The sequence below is a fragment of the Vigna angularis genome, chromosome 1 (assembly GCF_016808095.1).
Source record: "Vigna angularis cultivar LongXiaoDou No.4 chromosome 1, ASM1680809v1, whole genome shotgun sequence".
Taxonomy (NCBI): Eukaryota; Viridiplantae; Streptophyta; class Magnoliopsida; order Fabales; family Fabaceae; genus Vigna; species Vigna angularis.
The window spans coordinates 3,789,065-3,813,919 of record NC_068970.1 but is presented as its reverse complement, the minus strand read 5'-3'; the positions used below and the strand labels follow the sequence as shown (position 1 = coordinate 3,813,919).

The 24,855-nt window shown below is 31.0% G+C and overlaps 2 protein-coding genes across 2 annotated transcripts; both read right to left on the bottom strand.

Annotated features, from left to right (window-relative positions):
* Positions 1-4,973: 4,973 nt before the first annotated feature.
* On the bottom strand, positions 4,974-10,493 carry LOC108324072 (ABC transporter B family member 11). Its single transcript, XM_017556878.2, has 12 exons — positions 10,111-10,493; positions 9,936-9,990; positions 9,675-9,850; positions 9,356-9,577; positions 9,031-9,269; positions 8,393-8,918; positions 7,952-8,225; positions 6,984-7,858; positions 6,478-6,744; positions 6,053-6,316; positions 5,667-5,960; positions 4,974-5,519 (listed from the first exon to the last, which is right to left on the bottom strand). Exons 1-12 carry the CDS (start codon positions 10,378-10,380, stop codon positions 5,166-5,168), a joined length of 3,816 nt encoding a protein of 1,271 aa, XP_017412367.1. The 5' UTR covers positions 10,381-10,493; the 3' UTR covers positions 4,974-5,165.
* Positions 10,494-17,002: 6,509 nt separating this feature from the next.
* On the bottom strand, positions 17,003-22,746 carry LOC108321342 (ABC transporter B family member 11). Its single transcript, XM_052871777.1, has 13 exons — positions 22,615-22,746; positions 22,046-22,376; positions 21,885-21,939; positions 21,615-21,790; positions 21,288-21,509; positions 20,966-21,204; positions 20,305-20,830; positions 19,803-20,076; positions 18,816-19,696; positions 18,395-18,661; positions 18,001-18,264; positions 17,617-17,907; positions 17,003-17,509 (listed from the first exon to the last, which is right to left on the bottom strand). Exons 2-13 carry the CDS (start codon positions 22,310-22,312, stop codon positions 17,156-17,158), a joined length of 3,816 nt encoding a protein of 1,271 aa, XP_052727737.1. The 5' UTR covers positions 22,313-22,376; positions 22,615-22,746; the 3' UTR covers positions 17,003-17,155.
* Between the last annotated feature and the right edge of the window lie 2,109 nt (positions 22,747-24,855).

Genomic DNA, 24,855 nt, shown 5'->3' with positions numbered 1-24,855 from the left:
GTAAACACTTTGATTTTATTATTTTAAAAAAAATTAATCAAGTCAATATATTCTTATTATAATATAATAAATATATAAAATAAATTGTAAAAAAATATTTCCAAATCCACAAATCCATCAAACAAAAATGAATCGAGTCAATTTACAAAATTTTCGATTCACCAAAAAATAAGTTGGACTGAACTTATCTTTTTTAACTCAATCTATCTATGATGAGTCAACTATGTTAAATGGATTTACTTACCTTGACATAAAAAAATTAATAAATACTTAAAATTTATTTAAATATTAAAAATAATAATATTTTGTTAAAGTCAGTTTTCATTAAGGCTTGACGATGAAAGTAGAAGGAAAAGAGAAATCGGAATTGAATGGTATTCTCAAAAGAGTTCTTAACCTAATGTGGAGAGAATTAGCTATAATTAGCTTGGAATGAATAAAGGAGAGTTAATCACACAAGAATTCTTATAATTGAGTTTTGTAAAAAAAAAAAATAGGAAGTTAATTAAAAATACTTCCATTGATATATTTAAAAGTTAACTAAACATAAATAGAATATGTATTGAATTTTTATATTATAATTTAAATGTAAACATTGGTATAAATTTTTTCAAACCCTTATAATAACAGTGTCAAAATTAATATTAATAATAATTTTTAATTACTTAACTAATTAATCACAATTTTTTACATAGCCAACACCTAAAAGTAGATTCTAAATAATAAATACTATTTTAGTGTTTTACCAAAACTACCTCTTCAAAGCAACAATTATTTGAGAAGACATATTATACACTAGTTTATGTTAGCCAAAAGGCAGAATCCTATTATGCTTACGTCTATAAAAAAAAAGACAATTATATATTTGGGATGATGTTTAATAAATTGATTTTAAATTAAATTGAGGTTGTAAATTGGTTAAATTAATAAAGAAAATTAGCTATTACAGTTAAATTTACTGCTGACAAAAAATAAAACAATTAGCTTTCCTGATTATGTCTAAAAGTGGGTTTAAAGAATTTTAGGTGTCATTTGCTTGAAGTACTTCATAAACATGTTAAGTACAAATAAATTAAATATTTTAATTTAAATTTATTTTATTTTACCGTCTGGTTAATTTTGGATTGAATGATCTAAACACAAGTCACAAAAATAATTGTGTATTACTCTAAAACCGAGTGAATTTATAAAAAAATTATCTCTACACTATTTAATGTAAGATAAAGTCAATTTGATCGTAATTAGGTTATTCTTAATAAAAATCATTTTAAAATTTATACATAAAGATTTTAAGTAAAGAGATAAATGATAATATTTAATATATATTCACTATTTAAATAGTCAAATCTTTATGAACAAACATCTAAAAATAACAAGGCTTAATATCTTATTTTGTCTCTAGTTTCGCTCGAAAATATCAAATTAGTTCATCCTTTAAAAAATGCGTCAATTACGTCCTTACTTAATAAAATTTGCATCAATAAAATCCCTTCCGTTAAATCCGTACAAACGGCGTTAATTATTTTTCTCTTTCTTCTACTTCCTCAATTAACGCCGTTTGTACGGATTTAATGGAAGAAATTTTATTGATGCAAATTTTATTAAATGAGGATGTAATTGACGCATTTTTTAAAGGATGGACTAATTTGACATTTTCGAGCGAAACTGGGGACAAAATAGGGTATTAAGCCAAACAACAATGATGTAATAATAAACATTTAAACTTTAATAAGAAATCTTTGATCTGTATTCCATATCCAAAATAAATATCTTTTTTAAATATGTTATGAAAGTGGTGCGTGGAATGGAAGAATAAAAGGAGAAAGAAATAAGATAACAAATATAACTGTGATGCGTAAATATGTTATCTTAAAATAATGATTAATTAATTCTAACTTAATCCACAATCAGTAAAGGAATTACCTATGTATTATAATTTGATTGATATTTAATAGTATTTTAAAAATTATTATTGATAAAATACTTAATTTTAGAAATAATTTATTAAACATCCAAATTAAAAATATTAAAATATCAAAATAGATTTTAACTCGTAAGTTAACTTAATATATTAGAATTCGAGTTAAGTTAAAGGTAAACTAATATTTAACTTATCAATAAGATACTTCATTAATATTTTTATTATTTTTATAAGTTTTTTTATTAAAATTATTTACTATTTCAAATTATATATTATATAATTTGATATTTTTAAGTACTAAAATATTGTTTAATAAGATTAAAATAGTTTAGATATTTATTTTTAAGTACTTTAATTTTTTAATTATTATTTTTATAATAATATTTGAAGAATTGAAGAAACATTTTGATTTCATTATTATAAAAAAATTAATCAAATCAAAATCAATATATTTTTATTGTATTATAATAAATATAAAAAATAAATTGTAAAAGTAAAATATTTATAAGTCAATTCGCAAACTCATCAACTAATAATTAATCAAATCAGTTTACAAAATAAAATTAATTCACCAAAAAATAATTGGATTTAACTTATTTTTTTAACTCAATCCATAACGAGTACTAAGTAAATTTACTCATCTTGATATAAAAATATAATAAATACTTAAAATTTATTTAAATATTAAAACTAATAGTATTTTGTTAAAGTCGTTTTCATTAAAACTTGATAAAAGTAAAAGGAAAAGAGAAATCAGAATTGGATGGTATTGTGAGAAGAATTCTTAACCTAATGTGCAAAGAATTAGCTATAACTAACTTGGAATGAATAAAGGAGAGTTAATCACACAATAATTCTTATAATTGAGTTTTGTTATAAAAAAATTAATAGAAGTTAATTAAAAATACCTCCATTGATGATATATTTAAAAGTTAACTAAACATAAATAGAATATGTATTGAATTTTTATATTATAATTTAAATACAAATATTGGTATAAATTTTTTTAAACCCTTATAATAATAACAATGTCAAAATTAATCTTAATAATAATTTTTAATTAATTAACTAATTAATCACAATTTTTTACATCGCCAACACCTAAAAGTAGATTCCAAATAACAAATACTATTTTAATGTTAGACCAAAACTACCTCTTCAAAGCAACAATTGTTTGAGAAGACATATGATCCACTATTTTATGTTAGCCAAAAGGCCGAATATATGATGCTCACGTCAGGAAAAAGACAATCATATATTTGGGATGATGTTTAATAAACCGATTTTAAATTAAATTGAGGTTGTAAATTGGTTAAATTAATTTTAAGGTTATTTTTTTTATAATTATTTTGGTGTGGTACATTTAATTATGTTTTTTTAATAAAAATTTTGAATCTGACACATTTTCTAAACTATAACATCATGTGAGTGCAAAAGAAAATTCTATATTTTATTAATTATATATCTTTTTACTAACATTTCCTTATATGATCATTGTCATTTATACATAAATTTATTTGGGGCTAAATTATTGTTTAATCTTCTTGTTTCTTTACCAAGATCATCTATTTTAAAATGGTTTTTTAACAGTTTTATTTAGGGTTTAATTTATGTTCTTATTTTTTTAAAATATTTCAGTTTTATTTTCCAAACTAAGTCGCAAAGTCACAAATACTAAGTTAACTGTTAACCTTGTTGTTTTAAGACCACAATTAATTGACATTTTAAAATCCTTTACATAATAATTTTATAATTTTTGTAAATTATTAGTGAAAATATATGTGTTACGAATATGTTTTTTTTTATTTTATGATATTAAAAAATAATAAAATTATCATTTTTATTATTATTATTATTATTATAGAATATAAAATTAAATATAATTATTTTTATAGTTTTATTATAAATATTTTTTAATTATTTTATAGATAGTTTTATCATTAAAATATAATTAAATTTAAAAAAAACGGTCAAATTGAAAAAACAATTACTTAAAAAGGTAAATTTAATAAAATAATTATTTTAATTTAAAAGGTAAAATTGAAAAGATAAAAGAACAAATTTATTTTTTTATATACAGGTATAAATAATTTATTTATTAAAGAAACCAAAACTATACTGACCCTGTATTAAATGCGCGCATTTTTTTTCTTTAATTCATACTTCTTCTCATAAGACGAGTTCTTTGCCAAAATTCAACAAATTAAATTCATTCATAAAATTCAGTAAATAATAAAAGTCATTCTTCCATCAATTTAGTCTATTTTTCCATCAATTTAGTCTATTTTGAGGTAGTGAATCATAAAACTCATTCATCTATTAATTTAATCCACTTGTAACTTTATTTTAGCTTTCGTGAAAGAGACTTATATATATGTAACCTCAATATATTATAAAATATCTCCAAAATATTTATAATTAATATTTTATAATATAATAATTTATTATTCAATTCTATTATATTTTTAACGCTCTTTAAATATCATAATCATATATATATATATATATATATATATATATATATATATATATATATATCAGTTTGTTTTTAAATTTTAGTTGACAAATATATATATATATAGATTTTAAATATATTACATAAATTCTAAATTTTAAAGTTAAAAATGTTTAAATAATTTTTGTTTATTTTTTATTTTAAATTAAAAATAAAATTTATTAAAATATTTTTATGTTTTTGTGAATAAGATATTTTTGTCGATTAAAATTTAGTATAATTTAAGATGTTATATAAGTTAGCAAAACCCTTTATTTATTTATATGTGATTTAAAAAAGTCTATAAATATAACTTTTCACCGTATAGAGTAAAGATTCAATATTCAATTACTCGACTCAACTCTCATGATATTTTTCATTTATTATTTCTCCAATGCGGATCTTACATCTCTTACATATTTAAGTATAGAGTCTTTTTGTAAGTACAACTTCTTTTTTCCTTGAAACTCGGGTTTTCTCACTGAGAAATATCAACTTCTCTTTTTTTAACATCAAACTCAGGTTTGTGGAAGATCTTTATAATGAAAAAAAGTGACATAAATATAATACAGATGTGTTACGAAAACCAATAAAAGTCCAGGAAAAATTCAAAAACAGACAGCATACTACACGTAAATAAAGCCACAAGAGTGACATGTAAACTTGATACATCATGGAGAAGCACAAAAATGCCGAGCAAGTAAACTTTGCTGAGATATAATCAGCCTAGAACTGTATAGGGTTAGGGCACTAAGATGTAGAAGCACTTGTATGCAATGCAACCAAGGAAGCATAATCACCTTCCTTCCTCAGTAGTGCTTCGTGTTTTCCCTTCTCTGCTATCACACCATTTTTTACTACTGCAATTAAATCTGCACCCTTTATAGTAGATAGCCTATGAGCCACTACTACCGTGGTTCGGTTCACCATAACACGCTCTAGTGCATCCTGAACCACTTTTTCAGACTCTGCATCAAGTGCACTAGTCGCCTCATCCAGTAGTAATATTTTTGGATTCTTCACTATTGCTCGTGCTATTGCCACCCGTTGTTTCTGCCCTCCAGATAGCTGAATTCCTCTTTCCCCTACTATTGTGTCATAACCCTGCACATACAATATATTGCTAAGACCAATGCATACGTTGTTCATAACATCGTACGGTGTGTTAAAAACTAGTACAAATTCTGAATTTTGTGCATATGGTTGCAATAGTCTTTAAGAGACGTGAGTTTATAGGACACCGTAATTTACCTCCTGCAAACTACTGGTGAAGTTGTGAGCATTTGCCAGTTCTGCTGCAGCTATAACTTCTGCCTCTGTTGCATCCCCTCCTTTGCCATATGCAATATTGGCTCGGATGGTATCATTAAACAGCACAGGCTCTTGGCTCACCAGACCCATCTGCTGTCTTAGCCATTTAATTTGCATGCTTTTTATTTCTTTTCCATCCAGTGTAATGTGACCTGAGTCTGGATCATAAAACCTCAGCAATAATGAGATCACTGTTGATTTTCCACTTCCACTTTCCCCAACCAGTGCAACTGTCTGTTTATTTTATCAGTATAGTCAGTTAATCTAATAGTTTAAGAAGAACAATCAACCTAATCTATCAGATTGGATGCACAGTTAAGAGTTACCTTGCCACTACGAATAGTCAAGCAAAGATCTCTGAATATTTGAACATCAGGTCTCGTAGGATACTTGAAACTAACATTTTTAAACTCAATTTCTCCTTTCACTTCTTCCAACGTCAATCCAGAGTCATCACTTGCGTCAATTTGTGACTTTCGATCAAGAATAGCAAATACAGAAGCGGCAGCACTTTTTGAGTTAGTTGAATCGGGTACCAAAGAGCCAGATTGAGAGATTCCCATAGCTGCCATGCTGAATGCAAAAAATACCTGGAAATCAGGAATCAATAACATTAGTACAAGAAAAACATCGAAACATTGTACCCAGAACTATCCTATCTCAGTGAACAATAGCCTAGCAGACATTGTGATGACAAGAAGAAAAGTGCTGAACATTTTGACTTAGTGAACAAGTTAGGAGAACAACTTACACGGAAAACATCTGAGAATGTTGATTTTCCATCCTCTACTAGTCGAGCTCCAGCATAGAAACTGCATGCATAAACTGCGTAAAGCATGAAGAATGATGCCCCGTAACTGATTCCACTTATTACCCCTCGCCTTATGCCTGCCTTAATCGGTCCTTCACATTTTTCCTGGTATAATTCCATCACCCTCTTTTCAGCACAAAAAGAAGCAACTGTTCTTATACTGCCTACAGCATCATTTGCCACTTGACTTGCTTCCTCATACAGTTTCTGTTAGGTAAATAAAATATTAATATAGATCAAAAGCACATTAAGAGCACGTGCTTGTTGTCACACTTTTGATCCATGTTCTGATGTTCATGCATTAATTTTTTCACTCTTCTCAGTGTGGTACCAAAAACGAAAATGAAAAGTACAAAGAAATGGGTCCAAATCCCTCTGAAGTTGAAACATGGATATTTTCTAAATCACAATTTAAGTTGATAGATTAGTGGAAGTAAAAAACAAACCTTTGCGTCTGCGCTGAATCCTTTCAAGAACTTAAATTGCGCGTATCCATTTAGTACTAATAGCGGTGCCAAAGCAAGCACTATAAAAGCAAGCTGCCAACTTGCTTGAAAAGCAATTACCAAACTGCCGACAGCTGTAGCAAGATTTTGAACCAGCAAACCAAGTGCATCTCCAACCAAAGCTCGAACAGCAGCTGCATCAGAAGAGAGCCTTGCTCCAATTGCTCCACTTGAATGTTCAGCTTCATCAAACCAGCTTACTTCCATGTGAACAACTTTCTCAAAACACATTTTCCGAATCCTTTTGATCAGCTTACCTCCAGCAACACCAAAAAGGTAGAATCTACATGGCATCATGGTAAATGATACCAGACCAAGTGCAACAAATAGCAATGCCCAGAGTTTTGAATCTTTACGAAGTTCATCATGTGGCTCATAGAAAATACTTATCATTTTGGAGATAAAGATTGCAATAATGGGTAGTATAACTCCATTTATTGCTGAAGCTAGAGTCCCTCCCAGTAAGACTAGAATCTCTGGCTTGTTTAAATAAGCCAGGCGATATAATGGCACTTCCTGTGGTGAAGTTGAAGGAGGTGCTTGAGGTTCTCCTCTTGCAGGCTCCAAGAAGCCAACTGATACTGGCACACCATGTGCTGCTGAGAATGAGCTATGACGACTGCTTCCAACTCCTGATGACCGTTGGCTTATAGATCTTAAGAAAGATCTTTGACTTGATTGTCTTCCAGAATGTACTATACTTTCTAGCTTGTCTCTGTCATTTTCAGCTTTTTTTTCTGATCCTTTAATTTCTTGTAATCTGATGAGCTGGCTATAGGCTCCGTTAGGATCTTTGGTGAGCTCAGCATGGGAACCTGATCACGGAAAAATATATCACTAAAGTATATAAACATTTGAGAATTGAGACATGGGAAAATTATATCTCTATTACAGCATGCTCTGTCTACCTCTTTCAACTATTTTTCCATGATGAATAACAGCAATGCTATCAGCATTCCTTATAGTACTTAAGCGGTGGGCTACAATGACGGTTGTTCGGTTTATCATTATTCTGTCTAATGCCTCCTGCACAATTTTCTCAGATTCAGCATCAAGGGCACTGGTAGCTTCATCCAAAAGTAGGATTCTTGGGTCTTTCAAAATTGATCTTGCTATTGCAACTCTTTGCTTTTGACCCCCAGATAGTTGAGTTCCATGCTCACCAACCATTGTGTCTAGCCCCTGCGTTCATAGTTATACAACATTACCAAAGTTAGAGGAATATATGAATTTTCTTACTTAAGTCTAAATGCTATGCAAAAAAGGATGATCCTGATAAAGGAAGCGAAAATTTCAAACTGTTTATTACTGTGCATATTTTACATTTAAAAGGACATTAAAGGGTTGACCTGAGGAAGTTTATCTATAAATTTGGCAGCATTGGCTACTTCTGCTGCAGCTCTGATTTCCTCATCAGTTGCACCATCCTTGCCATAGGCAATATTCTCTTTAATACTGCAAGTAAAGAGAACAGGTTCCTGGCTAACTAGGCCTATTTTCTGTCTGATCCACTTCAGTTGAAATTCTTTAAGGTTGATACTGTCAATGAGAACTTCACCTGACTGTGGATCATAAAATCTCTCTATCAAACTAACAACTGTGGATTTCCCACTCCCACTTTCCCCTACCAAAGCTGTTGTAGTGCCACGTGGTATTGAAAGAGAAAATCCATTGAATATCAGTTCATCTGGTCTTGTAGGATAACTAAAGCAAACCTCCCTAAGCTCTATATCTCCACGAACGTCATCAAGCTGCTGACCCGTAGTGTCATAAGCATCAATTTCTGGATTCCTCTTAATTGTTTCAAACATCTTAAAGGCAGCAGCTTTTCCAGCAGCAAAAGCGCTCAAGCTTGGAGATGCCTGTCCCAGAGACCTAGGATTGGAAAGGAGATTATAATTATCTTGTCATACCATCTAATTGGGGAAGGGAATCAATTTTATAAATTATAGGCTCACACTCAGAAAGAGAAACACACACAACTTACATGGAGCCAGTCAAAACAGCCATCATTACTGTCACAACCTGTCCTCCTGTATATCCTTTCTCTATTATCATTTTTGCACCAAACCATATAGCCAAACCGTAACTGCAGGTAAAAACAAAGTAGAGAGCACCAAACCCAAAACCAGAAGCTAGTGCCTCTTGCAGTCCAGCCTTGTAAGCTTTAACTAAGGACTGATTATAATTAACTATAGCTTGCTTCTCCCCAGTGAATGAAGCAACCTGTAATGGATAAATGGAAGTCAATTACATATTCAGCAACATCAAAAAAAAAAAAACAGGGGCTCTGTTTTTATCAGGGTGCATACAGTTCTGATAGAACCGATTGTCTGCTCCACTACACTTGCTGCTTTAGAATAAGCTTGTTGTCCCCTGGATGATGCTTTTGAAATAACCAGGCCTACCATAGCACCACAGAAAGCTAGAGGTGGAATACTAGATAGCATGACGACGGCTAGAAGCCATCCCCTGATGAATGCTATTACAAAACCTCCAACGAAAGTTGCCATGAACTGCAAGAACTGTCCCACCTGAAATCGCAGGTAGGGAAAAGCAATGAAGAAACAAAGTTTACCTTAAACGACAAAATGGTTTAAGACTTATAAGGTGGTTCGTTAAAATTAATACCTTTTCACCCATGGCATCTTGAATAAGAACAGTATCACCTGACATCCTTCCAACAACCTCTCCTGTTCTTGTTTCCTTGTCAAAGAAGGTGACATCTTGCCTCAAAATAGTTTGAAGGTATAAGCCTCTAATTCTTGCGGCTTGTCTCTCACCAGTGATCATCCAACAAGTCAACTCTGGTACGTAGCAAACAAGGTTTCATTTCGGGTCATAATGAATCATACTAACCAGTTAGATTAACAGATAATATGACATACTCACGCAAAAGTGACGCAAAAAAGGTGCCGATAGCCAAGTATACAAATTTCAGAGACACCTGAACACAGCAATTTGTTGCGATGCATTAAGTCTGAGAATGTTGTTACTACCATTGCTATAGTAAACAGGTGCTGTGTAGTGTAAAAGGGATTAGTAAAAGGGATCAATGGGGAATTACCTTGGAAACTTCATCAACGACTTGTTTGGTGTTACTGTTACCTCCAAATGCATTGATCATATTTCCGAATATCAGAGTCATCAAGGGCAAGGAAACTCCATTCCCAAAAGCACCAACAGTTCCCAGAAACATCAATAAATGATCCAAAGGATCAGCAAATGAGAAAAGTTTGTATAAGGGTACTGTTTTGGCGGGTTCATCTTTGGCCTCGTTCTTCTTTGACTCTTGCTTGCTTTTAGGATCTCCATTCAAGTCGGTATCCTCTGCCATCTTCTTTCACTTCTCTACTACTGATTAGTAATCACTGTAAAGAGTATAATAAAAACCAGAAAGTGGGATCAGAATGCATTCAAAACCAAAAGAAGAAGTAAACAACATGCTCAACCAAAACCTGAAGACATTTTGTACTAATGGTAACATGCAGCACAACCAAATAGTTGAAAAGTGGAACAAAAGGCTCCTACTAATGTAAAACCAGTTCCAACTTGATAGTCCTACAATACAACAGTAGATAAATATTTTCAAAATCTTTGAAATTTGAATCAACAATATTATAATTTATAATTATATTGTTTTTTTTTTTCTTTCCCTACTCAATTGGTTTGTTTTCATTACTGTATCAATATCAAAATTTTAATTTAATTCCCAACTTCTAAATTATTGACATTCTAATTTTACTGACATTATCAAATGGCCAAAATTAATGTTGTTTTTAAAATTATACTTTTTTTAATAAAGATATTAAGCCCGTCCAATTAATTAAAAAAGGAAAAAAAGTAACAGCAATTTCTTGCCCCGCAAGTTATCAAATCCGATTAACAAATTATATTTCTGCTGTAAGGACGAAATCAAACTATTTGTATAGTGTTGAAATTATGATTATTTTATTTTCTTTAAAAAATAAACGTCTCATCGTCCATCATCATCATTTTGACTAAAAAACATTTTATCATTTCTTTTAAATACAAATCACTGTCAAATACTAATTTTAAATATTACATTAAATATACATTTCTCTTACCCTGTGAAAGGGACTGGTGAACTAAGGTAGACAGACGTAAGAGATTGTGCTTCGAGAAGGAAAGAATATATCTTTAATTCTTTAAAGTTGAGATAGATTTGTTTTGGTGTATGAAAAATATTTTATTTTAATATTTTAAATTCAATACAATATAATCTTAACTTACAAACATTTAATGTACATAATTAGAAATAATTTAAAAAAAATTGTAATTACATTGAATATTCATCTTATCAAGCTCAAACAGTTGGTCATCAATCAAAGGGTCTAATTTCAGACTGATCACATTATTGGTTGAATACCAATGATCAATCACATTTGGATGATTATTCTTGATCGATCATATTTGACCGATTACTCTTGATCGATCAATTTTAATCAACCATTTTTTTTTTGTTATCTATCTATTGATCAATCACATTTAACTGATTACTTTAAACCAATCACATTTGACCAACTTTTTGAATTTATCACTCATTACTCCGAATAATTTAAATGTACAACTTATTGAACAAAACTCAAAGAAATTGAATAATTGACAAGGTTCACACCCAAAATAATAACCTTTAAATTGGCTTAAATGCATTTTTAGTCAATAATAAATTTTTATTTTGTTTTTAAAATAAAATAATTTTTAACTAAAAATCATTACTTTTAGTTTTTAATATTAAAAAAGATTGGTTATTTTTAAATAATGCAATAGTGTTGACTTTAATTGTATGTTGTGAAAATCTAGAAAAAAAGTTTTTAGAACAGGGGTAGTTTAAAAATCATCACACTATAATATTTTAATATTTTAAAGGTTTAAATTGATATTTCAAATGACGATCCAAAATTAAACATATAATACCCTTTTTTAACCTTTGGTTAATTAACTTAAGTTTTTTTTAATCAATTAATTTTGCGTTTGTATATAAAAGCAAAATTATTGATTAAATTTAAACTCATTTGTTTTAGTTTTTTTCCATCTTTGTATTTGACCCTTTCTAATATTGTCTACATCTCTTTAATTAAAATGAATGACTTTTGAAAATTTGAGGACGATATGAAGTGAAGGAGTAGAAGTTTAAAGAATTAAAATGTCAAACATTTGCCAAATTGCCATAATTGGAGTTGGAATGAAAATAAGTGATAGTTGTATATATTTCCACGCACAGAAAAGAAAACCAAACCAAACCTTGAATTAGTTGAGTATTTAGATTGTGAGATGATGCATAAATTAGGTTTGTTTGAAAATAGAAGCAAGTGATGAAAAGACTTTTATCTGCAACTAAATGATTCAAAATATTTAGTTTTAATTAATTTTGAAGTCTACTTTGATAACTTTTAATGATTTGTTCGATATTCAAAAACATTATATTTTAAAATTGAATCTATAACATTTAATTAATCGAGTGATGTAAGTGGTAATTAATGAGATGATTGTTATGTTGTTCTACAGTTGTAATTTTATAATTTAATGTAATTTTATAATTTTATAACTTTGTAATTTTATGACAATTTTTATTATTAATTTCAAAACTATAATTTTTTTTTAATAAAACCAAACTTCAATCTCATCCAAAATCTCTTCAAAGGATAAATTTTCAACTCTCTCTTTATCTCTAGAGAATCGATGAACAAGTTTTTAGAAAAGTCACACAAGTCAATCACTAAATAAAGTTTTGTGAATGTAATTAGAATCTAACTAAATGTAGTGAACCTCTTGTAAGGGAGGTTGAAGAGCTAACATATATCAAGAAATTAAACATTAAATAAGCCAAATATTTAAATAAATAAGTGCAACCAAAGCCACTTCATGCTTCAATTCCATCCCATTGAAGCATGTGAATTCAGAGTGAGATAAGGATTCACGTCCTTTCATAAAGTGTAATGGACCTAAAACAACCAATCTTTGTGTTTTGAATTGAAAATTCTAAGAAATCTTTTTTTAAGAGACATTTTAGGATAATATGTATTACTTTTATAAGGAATTTTAAAAGAAATTAAAATTTTCTAATTGGAAAGATAATTAAATTATTTAAAATTGAATGTTTTGTATTTTATTTGAAGAAAGAGTAAAAATTCCACTTATTTATATTTTTAAATTTTTACGTACGTTTTCTTTATGTTAGTTTCTCTAATCAATCTTGGTTGAAGTTTATTTATATTGTTATAAGAACATTTTTGTTCTTAGATATAAATATTGGTTGTCGTTTGACATTTCTTAGGTTATAGTATGTGAATGTTAAGGAGTATAATTTTTACATATGTAAATTATATTTTTTTTTCTCCTAACATTTTTTTCTATAATTATTTTCTTATTATAGATATCAATATCATTATTTGTGAATAGTTTATTAAGATATATTTTCTAATGATGAGTAGAAAACTTTAAATTAAGATCAGTTAGAATTACTTTTTAAATGTAAATTTGAAAATCTTCTACATAGATGGAAGAGAGTTAATAATAAAATTTTAAAATCAATATTGTAAAAGTAATTCAAATTGATATTAACTTAAATAATTGAGATCGATATAAACGGAAAACAATCTCAATGGAGATCAACTTCGAAAAATTTTGATTGAAAAATAACATCAACTAATATAGTATATGTAATGAATAAAAATAGAATTCAATATATTTAATATAAGTCGAAAATTCTCCCGTATGCAACGTTATGTTATGATAAAAATAGAAAAAATGCTTTATAAATTTTTAATTATAGTTCACATGTTTAGATAGGTCAAATATTCTATTAGATATCATTTAGGTATTATTATAATTTGTGCAGATGTCATTTTTTTAATAGATGAGAAATCATAGGATCATTGTATGTATACATATGGTATACTAATCTCTGAAATAATATATCAGAATTATTCTTTAAACATTTTTATATGGTATCAAGAGCCAAACATCGATATCCTCTACAATATAGGAGTCAATGCTTCTTTTTTCATTGAATATTTCTGATGGCTCCTATCGATAAAAATCAATCCCAGAAACATGATCCTAGGACTTCCGCAGTAGCGTCCAAGAGACATATTTCTACTGCTGTCGGATTTGTGACCACCTTAGGTATATTTAACTGTGCCCTTAATCTTTTTGTTGTTACTAAGGTTAGTGATTTGATAATTAATTCAGATGTTATTGATCATATCACTTGTGATCCTCATAAATTTACTAATTTTTCTTCTAATTGTTCTAAAAATGTTACTAATAATACCAATGGGGTCTCATCTCCTATTGAAGGTGTGGATATTATATCTCTCTCACCCTCTTTATCAACTCCTTATATTTTATTTGTTCTTATATTTAACTATAATTTTATCTTTTATCTCAGTTAGCAAGTTAACCAAATCACATTCTTATGTTACCTTGTTTTACATAACCCATTATCTTTTTTAGAACATCCATTCCAAGATAAGATTGACCGTGATTGAGAGAGTGAAAGACTGTATTATCTTGAAAATGACTCACAACAAACCCATAAAGGAGCTTTGGTTTGTCTTGTGGATGATCACATACAAGATAAAAAAAAAGAAAATTTGGTTATAGCATAGACGGTTGGGACATCCCTCTTTTGATTTAAAAAATTATTTTCATCATTATTTCATAAATGTAATATTTTTTATTTTCTTTGTGAAACTTGTGTTGTGGTAAGAAGTCATCGTGACGTGTTTTCTTTAAGCAATAAAAAAACTTATTTTCATTTTCCATTAATTCACACATATGTTTGTGGTCCTACCCACAATCTACATATAATGGGAAAAAATGATTTATCAGTTTTGTATTAGGGTATCCTAAGTGTTTTTGCTTAAACATAAAAGTGACGTGGGTGATGTGGTTCGTTCCTTCCATCATATGATCGTTACATAATTTAACACATCTATTAAGATCATTCGATCAGACAATGGAGGAGAATATTTTAAAACTGAATTAATAGAGTTCATGAATTTCAAAGGCATCTTGCATCAAGTTACATGTCTTTATTCACCACAACAAAATGGGGTGACTGAGAGGAAAAATAGACATATATTAGAGGTGATAAGATCACTTTTGATAGATGGTAATATCTCATCTCATTTATGGAGTGAGGTTGTAAGCTCTGCAGTTTATTTAATTAATTGAACTCCTTCTAATGTGTTTAACTTTCCAAAGCCTTTAAATGTGTTGTCTGATCATTGTATCCTTCCTTCCATAATATATTTACCACCTCATGTTGTTTTTGGATGTGTTATATATGTTCACTTACCCTCACATCAACATACAAAGCTTAAAGAACGAGTTATCAAATGTGTTTTTGTTGGGTATGGATCAGCTCAAAAAATTTATTGTGCTTACCATTCACCATTAAAGAAATTTTATATCTCTATGAATGTGACATTTAATGAGCATACTTTTTTTATGTTGATTCTACACTTCAGGGAGCAATGAAAGTGAAATGCATAATCATGACGTTAGTATGTTTGATATCTCAGATGTAAAATTTTATTAAGACAAATTATCATATAAGGATCATTATGTAGGAAGTAAATCAATCCTAAATATGGATACTTATTTTTTGGATAATACAATGTCTTCTAATCATAACCAATGCTTAAATTCAGTAAGCGTACAGAGGGAGATACCAAAGGCTGGTAGGAAAATTAATTTATTTATCTATGCCAAAGAAAATATATTACTAACTTACTATCATAAATTGGTTGCTTGGGAGTAAACAAGTTGATACACCAATTGAACAAAATCTTAAACTCTTTCAATGCTCAAATTCAGCAAGTATAGATGGAGGGAGACACCAAAGGCTGATAGAAAAATTAATTTATTTGACACACGTCTAGATATTACCTATGCAGTTAATGTTGTTAGTCAATTTATGCATGACCCACAAAAGCTTTATATGGATGTTGTTTAGAGAATTTTGAGATATTTGAAGTTCACTCTTGGAAAAGAAATTTTGTTCTCAAATCATGGAAACTTAAAGGTAGAAAGGTATATTGATGCATATTGGGCAGGTTCAAAAGATGATAGAAGATGTATCTCTGGATACTTTACTTTTGTATGAGGGATTATTGTAACTTGAAGAGTAAAAAATAGTCTGTAGTAGAAAGATCTAGTGCTGAAGCATAAATTCAGAGGCATGACACTAGGTGTATGTGAACTTTTGTGATTAAAAATGTGCTATTAGATTTAGGCTTTAAATCAAATGAAACTATGAGATTGTACTATGACAATACGCCAGCTGTAGCAATTACTCACAATCATATGCAACATGATAGAACAAAACATATGGAGATTGATAGACATTTCATCAAAGAGAAGCTTGAGGCTAGAATAATTTCCTTTCTCTTCGTAACATCATAATTGCAGTTGGCTAATGTTCCCATCAAAGGAGTGTCAAACAGAGTGTTTAATGAGTCTTTATTTAAGTTAAAAATGTATGATATTCATGCACCAACTTGAGTGAAGTATTAATATATGTCAAATATTCTATTAGCTATAATTTAGGCATTATTATAATTTATGCAATAAAATCATGAAACCCTTATATATATATATATATATGAAATGATATATCAAAATTATTCTTTAAACAATTTTGTAAAATTAAAGAAAAATTCTTTTGGAGTAAATATACTTCAACACAAGTCAATGCTTCACTTCTTTCCGTCTTTTCTAAGTAAAATTAAGGTTTACTTGGTTATTGAATTTCTCGTACCTAAGGATTTTAATATTCCTCATAATGTTTCAATCTTCAGAACTCAATGAACGAAAAATGAGCATTCCAAAACCCGAAGAGGAAATAGGTAAGTTACAAAGAGTTTGATATTTGCACATCAACTTTTTATCAAGCACATGGGTTCTGTATAGTAAATTAGAAAACCAAATTTTGTGAAAGATATATTTATGTAAAGTGATATAAATGAGTTACAAGAACAATTTCTGAACAAAAAAAGAGATGAAAGGAAATTATCTTACATACTATGACATATATAAATAAAGGTATGAGAGAGTAGGACAAAAATTTGGTTGGAAGGGGACTAAGAAGTAGAAGCATTTGTGTGCAATGCAACTAAAGAAGCATAGTCACCACCCTTCTTCAGTAATGCTTCATGCTTTCCCTTCTCTGCTATCACTCCATTCTTAACTACAGCGATTAAATCAGCACCCTTAATAGTGGATAACCTATGAGCCACTACTATTGTGGTTCGGTCCACCATCACACGGTCAAGTGCATCCTGAACCACTTTCTCAGACTCAGCATCAAGTGCACTTGTGGCTTCATCTAGCAGTAATATTTTTGGATTCTTTACTATAGCTCGTGCTATTGCCACTCGCTGCTTTTGTCCCCCAGATAACTGAACTCCTCTCTCACCTACCACCGTGTCATAACCCTGCATTTATAGTATATGCTGTCAACATTACTTCCACTAATTCACAGCTTTTAAGATACTTAACAAATTACTAAAAAAAAGAGAGTCTATAGAACACTGCAATTTACCTTCTGCAAACTACTTATGAACTTGTGGGCGTTTGCCAATTCTGCTGCAGCTATGATTTCTGCCTCTGTTGCGTCTCCTTTGCCATATGCAATATTGGCTCGGATGGTGTCATTAAACAGCACAGGCTCTTGGCTCACCAGACCCATCTGCTGTCTTAGCCATTTAACTTGCATGCTTTGAATTTCCTTTCCGTCCAGTGTAATGTGACCTGAGTCTGGATCATAGAATCTTTGTAACAATGACACCACTGTTGATTTTCCACTTCCGCTTTCTCCAACCAGTGCAACTGTCTGTTTATTTTATCAGCACAGTCAGTCAATCTATCGGTTTAGGAAGAACAATTTAGAGTGGTGAAGAAGACAATGTTTAAATTAGAAGGTTACCTTGCCGCTATGAATGGTCAAACTAAGATCTCTGAATATCTGAACATCGGGTCTTGTAGGATACTTGAAACTGACATGCTTAAGCTCAATCTCTCCCTTCACTTCTTCCAATGTTATTCCAGAGTCATCACTTGAGTCTATTTGTGACTTTCGGTCAATGATGGCAAATATGGAAGCAGCAGCAGTTTTTGCTTTGGCTGAATCAGGAACCAAAGAGCCAGATTGAGAGATTCCTATTGCTGCAAAACTGAGAGCAAAAAAAACCTGCAAATTGGACACAAAATCATCAATTCCTATAGTCTTGGTGATTAATCACTTGGCAATAATGGTGCCAACAAGTAGAGAAAAGTGATAAAATATTTTACACCGTGAACAAGTTAGGAGAGACATTTACCCGGAAAACATCTGTGAACGATGTTTTGCCATCCTCTACCAGTCGAGCTCCGGCATAAAAACTTGCTGCATAAACTGCGTACAGCACAAAAAATGATATTCCAAAGCTAACTCCACTGATTATCCCTTGCCTTATGCCCGTCTTAATTGGCCCTTCACATTTTCCCCGGTATAAATCCATCACCTTCTCTTCAGCACAGAAAGAAGCAACTGTTCTTATACTCCCCACAGCATCATTCGCCACTTGACTTGCTTCCTCATACATTCTCTGTGGGCATATGGAATATCAAAATTCATAAGTCCAAAATGCATACTGAGCATATATGCTTGAAACATGGTTGATCCATGCTCTAACACAAAGTATATATTTTCCAATTACATTAATGTAATGCCAAAATTGTTTAAAGAAGCGAGGAACAAACCTTTGAATCTGCACTGAATCCTTTCAAGAACTTGACTTGAAAAAATCCGTTTAGTCCAAGTAGAGGCACCATAGCAAGGATTATAAGAGCAAGCTGCCAGCTTGATTCAAAGGCAATTACCAATCCAGTTATTGCTGAGGCAATATTCTGAACCAGCAAACCAAGTGCATCCCCAACCAATGCTCTGACGGAAGCTGCATCAGTTGAGAGCCTTGCTCCAACTGCTCCACTCGAATTCTCAGCTTCATCAAACCAACTTACCTCCATGTGAACTACTTTCTCAAAACATGCTTTCCGGATCCTCTGGATCAACTTACCACCAGCAACACCAAAAAGGTAGAATCTAGCTGGATAAACCAGGAGTGATACCACACCGACCGCAACAAATACTAATGCCCAAATTTTTGAATCTTTACGAAGTTCATCATGTGGTTCATAGAAAATATCTATCATTTTGGAGAGTAACAGTCCAAAAACAGGTAAGATTGCTCCAGCTATCATTGCAGCTACAGTCCCCATCAGTAACACTGGAAATTCTGGCTTGTTTAGGTAACCCAGGCGACGAAGAGGCACTTCTGGTGGTGAAGAAGATTTTATAGGATGATCTTGAGACCCCTCATCGACTGGTTCTATAAAGCCAGCAGATGTGGGCAGACCAAATGATGCTGAGAGTGAACGATGACCACTGTTTCCAACTCCCATTGACTCTAGGCTTATAGATCGTAACAAAGAAGACCTTTTACTTGAAAGTCTTCCAGACTGCGATATACTATCTTGTTTTTCTCTGTCTTCTGCGTTCTGTTCTGACTTCTTAATTTCTTGTAGTCTGATGAGCTGGCTATAGGCTCCTTCGGGATCCTTGGTGAGCTCATCGTGTGGACCTGATCAAATTTTACTTATAGTCATGCAAGGAGGAATATAAACAACATGACCCTCCTAAAAAATGTAAGTCATGGAAAAGATACTATTACTATATTATATGTTTACCTCTTTCAACTATTTTTCCTTGATGGATAACAGCAATGGTATCGGCATTCCTTATAGTACTCAAACGGTGGGCAACAATGACAGTTGTTCTGTTTATCATTATTCTGTCCAATGCCTCTTGTACAATTCTCTCAGATTCAGCATCAAGGGCACTTGTAGCTTCATCCAGAAGTAGGATTCTTGGGTCTTTCAAAATCGCTCTTGCTATCGCCACTCTCTGCTTTTGACCCCCAGAGAGCTGAGTTCCATGCTCACCAACCATTGTATCTAGTCCCTAAAATTCATAAATCATATAACATTACAGTGGTGAAAGGACCCTTTCTAATAAAGATAGAAGTAAAAAAAAAAAAAATATATATATATATATATATATATATATATTTTGTCTTGTACACTATGAAGATAAAAGTATTACTGACAAAGAAAGCAAGAAAACCTTTCAAACTGATAAGCACGAATTCACCAAGCAGTTTCTACATCTAAATGAGGTTTGAGAACTCACCTGAGGTAGTTTGTCTATAAATTTGGCAGCATTAGCAAGTTCTGCGGCAGCTCTGATTTCTTCATCAGTTGCTCCATCCTTGCCATAGGCAATATTCTCTTTAATGCTACAAGTAAAGAGAACGGGTTCCTGGCTGACCAGGCCAATTTTCTGTCTGATCCATTTCAGTTGAAATTCTTTGAGATTGATACCATCAATAAGTACTGCACCGGAATGTGGATCATAAAATCTCTCTATCAAACTAACAACTGTGGATTTCCCACTCCCACTTTGTCCCACCAAAGCTGCAGTAGTGCCACTCGGTATTGAAAGCGAAAATCCATTGAATATTAGTTCATCAGGTCTCGTAGGATAACTAAAGCAGACTTCCCTAAGCTCTATGTCGCCACGAATGTCTTCAAGCTTCCGACCATTAGTGTCATAGGCATCGATTAATGGCTTCCTTTCAATTGTTTCAAACATCTTAAAGGCTGCAGCTTGTCCTGCAGCAAAAGCACTCAAGCTTGGAGATGCCTGCCCTAGAGACCTGGGAATCGAAATTTAGTTAGCCAGAAATACATATTATAAGTCTAATCCTCGGAGTTCTTGGATAGAGACAGCGGGAGATAATCAAGTTTTTGAAATTATAGATTAGTAGAACCAAAAGAAACACACAACTTACATGGAGCCAGTCAATACAGCAAATATAACAGTCACAACCTCTCCTCCTGTGTATCCTTTCTCGATGATCATTTTCGCGCCAAACCAAATGCCCAAAGCGTAGCTGCATATAAAGACAAAGTATAGGATCCCAAAACCCAAACCAGAAGCTACTGCCTCGTGCACTCCATTGACGTAAGCCTTGATCAAGGACTGATTGTATTTAGCTATTGCTAGCCTCTCCCCAGTGAATGATGCAACCTGCATTAGAGAGATAAAGGTGATTTATATGTCAGCAATAACAAAAAGGAAAAATGAAGAGTTGTTTTAGCCTGTGTGCTTACAGTCCGGATAGAGCCAATTGTCTGTTCTACAACACTTGAAGCTTTGGAATAAGCAGTTTGTCCCCTGGATGACGCTTTTGTAATAACCAGGCTCATCAGAGCCCCGGACAAGACAAGAAGTGGAATACTAGATAGCATGACAACAGTTAGAAGCCACCCCTTGATGAACGATACAACAAACCCTCCAATGAAAGTTGCCATTAACTGAATAAACTGTCCCACCTGGTATCAAAGGGGAGAAAAGCAATTAAATAACCTTAAACTAAAACTCTTTTGTTTCTGTTATTTTTTTTTGTAGCTAATAAGAAAAGGATGGTTCGTTAATACCTTCTCACCCATGGCATCTTGAATTAGAACAGTATCACCTGACATCCTTCCAATAACCTCTCCAGTGTTAGTCTCTTTATCAAAGAAGGTTACATCTTGCCTCAGAATTGTTTGAAGGTATAAGCCTCTAATTCTTGCAGCTTGTCTTTCTCCCGTGATCATCCAGCATGCCAACTCTGGTACATAGCAAGCAAAGTTTCTTTAGCGGTTGATCAAATTGTAACAATCTAACTGGTTAGATCATAATAGCGTATCATCCGATGTACTTACGCAAAAGTGATGCAGCAAAGGTACCCACAGCCAAGTATACAAATTTCAGAGACACCTGAACAGAATAACCCGTTGCAAATGTTAAATTCCAACTTAACTTTTGAGGATACTATTTCCCAAATACTGAGTAGTAATAGTAAAACGGGTCAATGAGAAAATACCTTGGAAACTTCATCAACAACTTCGGCCGTGGTACTGGATCCCCCAAATGCATTGATCATGCTCCCAAATATCAAAGTCATCAAGGGCATGGAGATTCCATTCCCCACGGCGCCCACAGTGCCCACCAACATCAACAAGTGATCCAAAGAATCGGCAAATGAGAAAAGCTTGTATAATGGTACTGTTTTGACGGGTTCATCTTTAGACTTCCTGGATGATTCTTGATTGTTGCTAGTAACTTCGTTCAAACTGGTATTCCCTTCCATTTCAACAGAAAAAGACTCCTTTTGCTTACAAGCCTCTTTACCAATGATTGTAAGCCTAAAACAGCTGCAGAAAATGCATTAATTCAAGTTAGCAACACACAACACACAGTGCCTTTCTTCATGCTAGTTATCTTTTTTCTTGTTTCCTGGTTTCTTTTGTGTGCATTGAGTTTGTGAAGAAGATGACTGTTCAATATCAAATTTTTAAGTTCACACTCATTGTAAACTTCAGACATATTTCAGCATATAACCATTTTTGGTTTTCCATCAGTTTACTGAACTATAGAGAAGAAAAAATGAACCTTTTTGGAGAAGAAGCTGAAGCAATTTGTGAGCCGGAAAGAAAACTAGCCGTAGAAAGCAACAAAAGAAGAATAAGCGAAAGAAACAATTAAAAAATAAAATGGTGTTTCAGAAGTTGAACTCCGTTAGCTCCTTATATAGTTCACGAGTTCACACTTTAATAAAAGCGTTGGTCAAACTAATAAGAGTCTCAGATCTTGAAGTTTCTTTGCCACCAAGATAACTCGGTAATTCAAGTCAAATTTTTCTTCTATTAAAAGTCCCGAATTAATTTTTTTCTGATTTTTTATATTATAATGTTTGATTAAATGTTAATGACTCTGCGTGATGTTTTGCAACTTTGATTCCTTAATTAAAAATGGTAGCCACCCTTAATCATCTGGGTTGCTATTTTAAATAAAACTGATGTGAAAATTCACTTTGTAATTTTTAGAAAAAAACTAAATAAATGATAGAGAAAACATTAGAAAAAAATATATTGAAAAAGCTACCATCAATATTTTACTGTACCTATTTCAAATAAACTAATATATGTAAATACTAAAACTAATGTTCCAAGGGCATTTATATCAAAAATTTTAATTTTTAAAAAATAATAAAAAATAATCATATATTAAATATTTTTAATTTCTAAGCACTGATTGGTTTCTTGACAGGACAGTCTGACACGCGTGGACACAAAGATTAGTCAATCCCTACTTCACATTAATATCAAAATAATATAAAAAATAAATAACTAAATAAAAATTGAAAGCACTTTCCGTGATGCCCAAACAATGCATTTATTCCCCCACATGTTTCCTTCTCTTTCCTACTTTTTAAATGAAGACAACAGACAAACCATCAAAAACACTCTAATTATTATAAAAATAAGTAATTCCAGATGTTGACAGAAATGTCAAAGACAATGTATCTGTGTCTTTAATTCTACAGTAAATGATTAAAATCATATTTATAATTGAAGAAGGAAAATGGAAAAGCTTCCGACCTTGACCACTTTCTATTCATAAGCTGAGTTTTCAATGTTGCTCACTTTCCTGGCAAATACATGGAAACAATTAGATAAGTGATTCCTCAATAAATTATACAGTTAAAAATTAAAAAAATATACATATGTTATGTCACCATATTTATGAGTTGGTTGATAATGGAATTTCTTAATTCATGAAATTAATTTTCTGTTATGAATTTTATTGATTTAGTCAAATTTATGATAACGCCATGTAATGTTTAAGAAGATCAACTACAACACATTAGAAAAGTGAAGTGAGGATAATCAATGTAGGATCTTTAATATTAGAAAAAAGAATAAAATATTTATATTACTTTAATTACTATTTTAATAAGGGAATGAAACGAGATTGTTTAAATTTGGTAAAAGAGTGGAAAGATACGTCATAAATGAATGAAAAGTTTATTTGAATTTGACTAATTTTAAAAGGTAAAATGAGAATGTAATTAAATTATTTTAACAATTGTAATAATAGTTTCTTTATACCTTAATTTGTATAAATAAAATAATCGTTGATTATTAATATTTGAATAAAATTTAAATATAAGCATACATTTTTGTCAAGTATGTGCACGATAGATTATATCTTATATATAATTCATTATGTCTCACTTAATACACGTAAATTATGGGTCAAATTACTCACATAATTAATTATGAGAAAGATTTAGATTATATAATATTTTCGTGTAGAAATGCTAATACACAATATAAGATTATTAATATTAGTGAAACTTGAAACATATTATATACATTTTTTCTTATGTCAAAGTTACATATGACATTTAGCATAATATTTAACCTTTTCTTCCTTATATATAAGTAAGTGCATGTATCTACTAACCATATGTCTATTTTCTTCATGGTCAATAATATTTCACCTGAAAAGTCAAACACTTCTAGTAACCTATTCTTGGGATAATTTTCATCCTTTTCTGTCATCGATTAATATTATTTTTCATTTTTTTATTCTTCTTCCGTGAATAATTATAATCGACCCGATCCAACCTAGATGCCAATTACATATTTACCCATAATTGAATGGAAAATTACCTACTGTAGAGATAATTCTCCAAAACGAAACCGTTATAAATATCATATATTAAATCATTAAATTTTGATATTTATAATAAATACAAATTTTCTAAGACACACGGGAAATATATAATTACATTATAGTACGAGCAGTCTACAAATTTAATAACTAATGATTAGTTAGAGAATAATC

Bases quoted from the DNA above. Each gene is read 5' to 3' on its own strand.
- LOC108324072 (XM_017556878.2), bottom strand. From the start codon at position 10,380: ATGGCAGAGGATACCGACTTGAATGGAGATCCTAAAAGCAAGCAAGAG. The intron at 6,745-6,983 runs GTTTGTTTTTTA...TTTACCTAACAG, and splicing joins GATTCAGCGCAGACGCAAAG to AAACTGTATGAGGAAGCAAG. The intron at 6,317-6,477 runs GTAAGTTGTTCT...CCTGATTTCCAG, and splicing joins CATTCTCAGATGTTTTCCGT to GTATTTTTTGCATTCAGCAT.
- LOC108321342 (XM_052871777.1), bottom strand. From the start codon at position 22,312: ATGGAAGGGAATACCAGTTTGAACGAAGTTACTAGCAACAATCAAGAA. The intron at 20,831-20,965 runs GTAAGTTGTGTG...TTCGATTCCCAG, and splicing joins GCTGTATTGACTGGCTCCAT to GTCTCTAGGGCAGGCATCTC. The intron at 17,908-18,000 runs GTAACCTTCTAA...TAAAATAAACAG, and splicing joins TGACCATTCATAGCGGCAAG to ACAGTTGCACTGGTTGGAGA.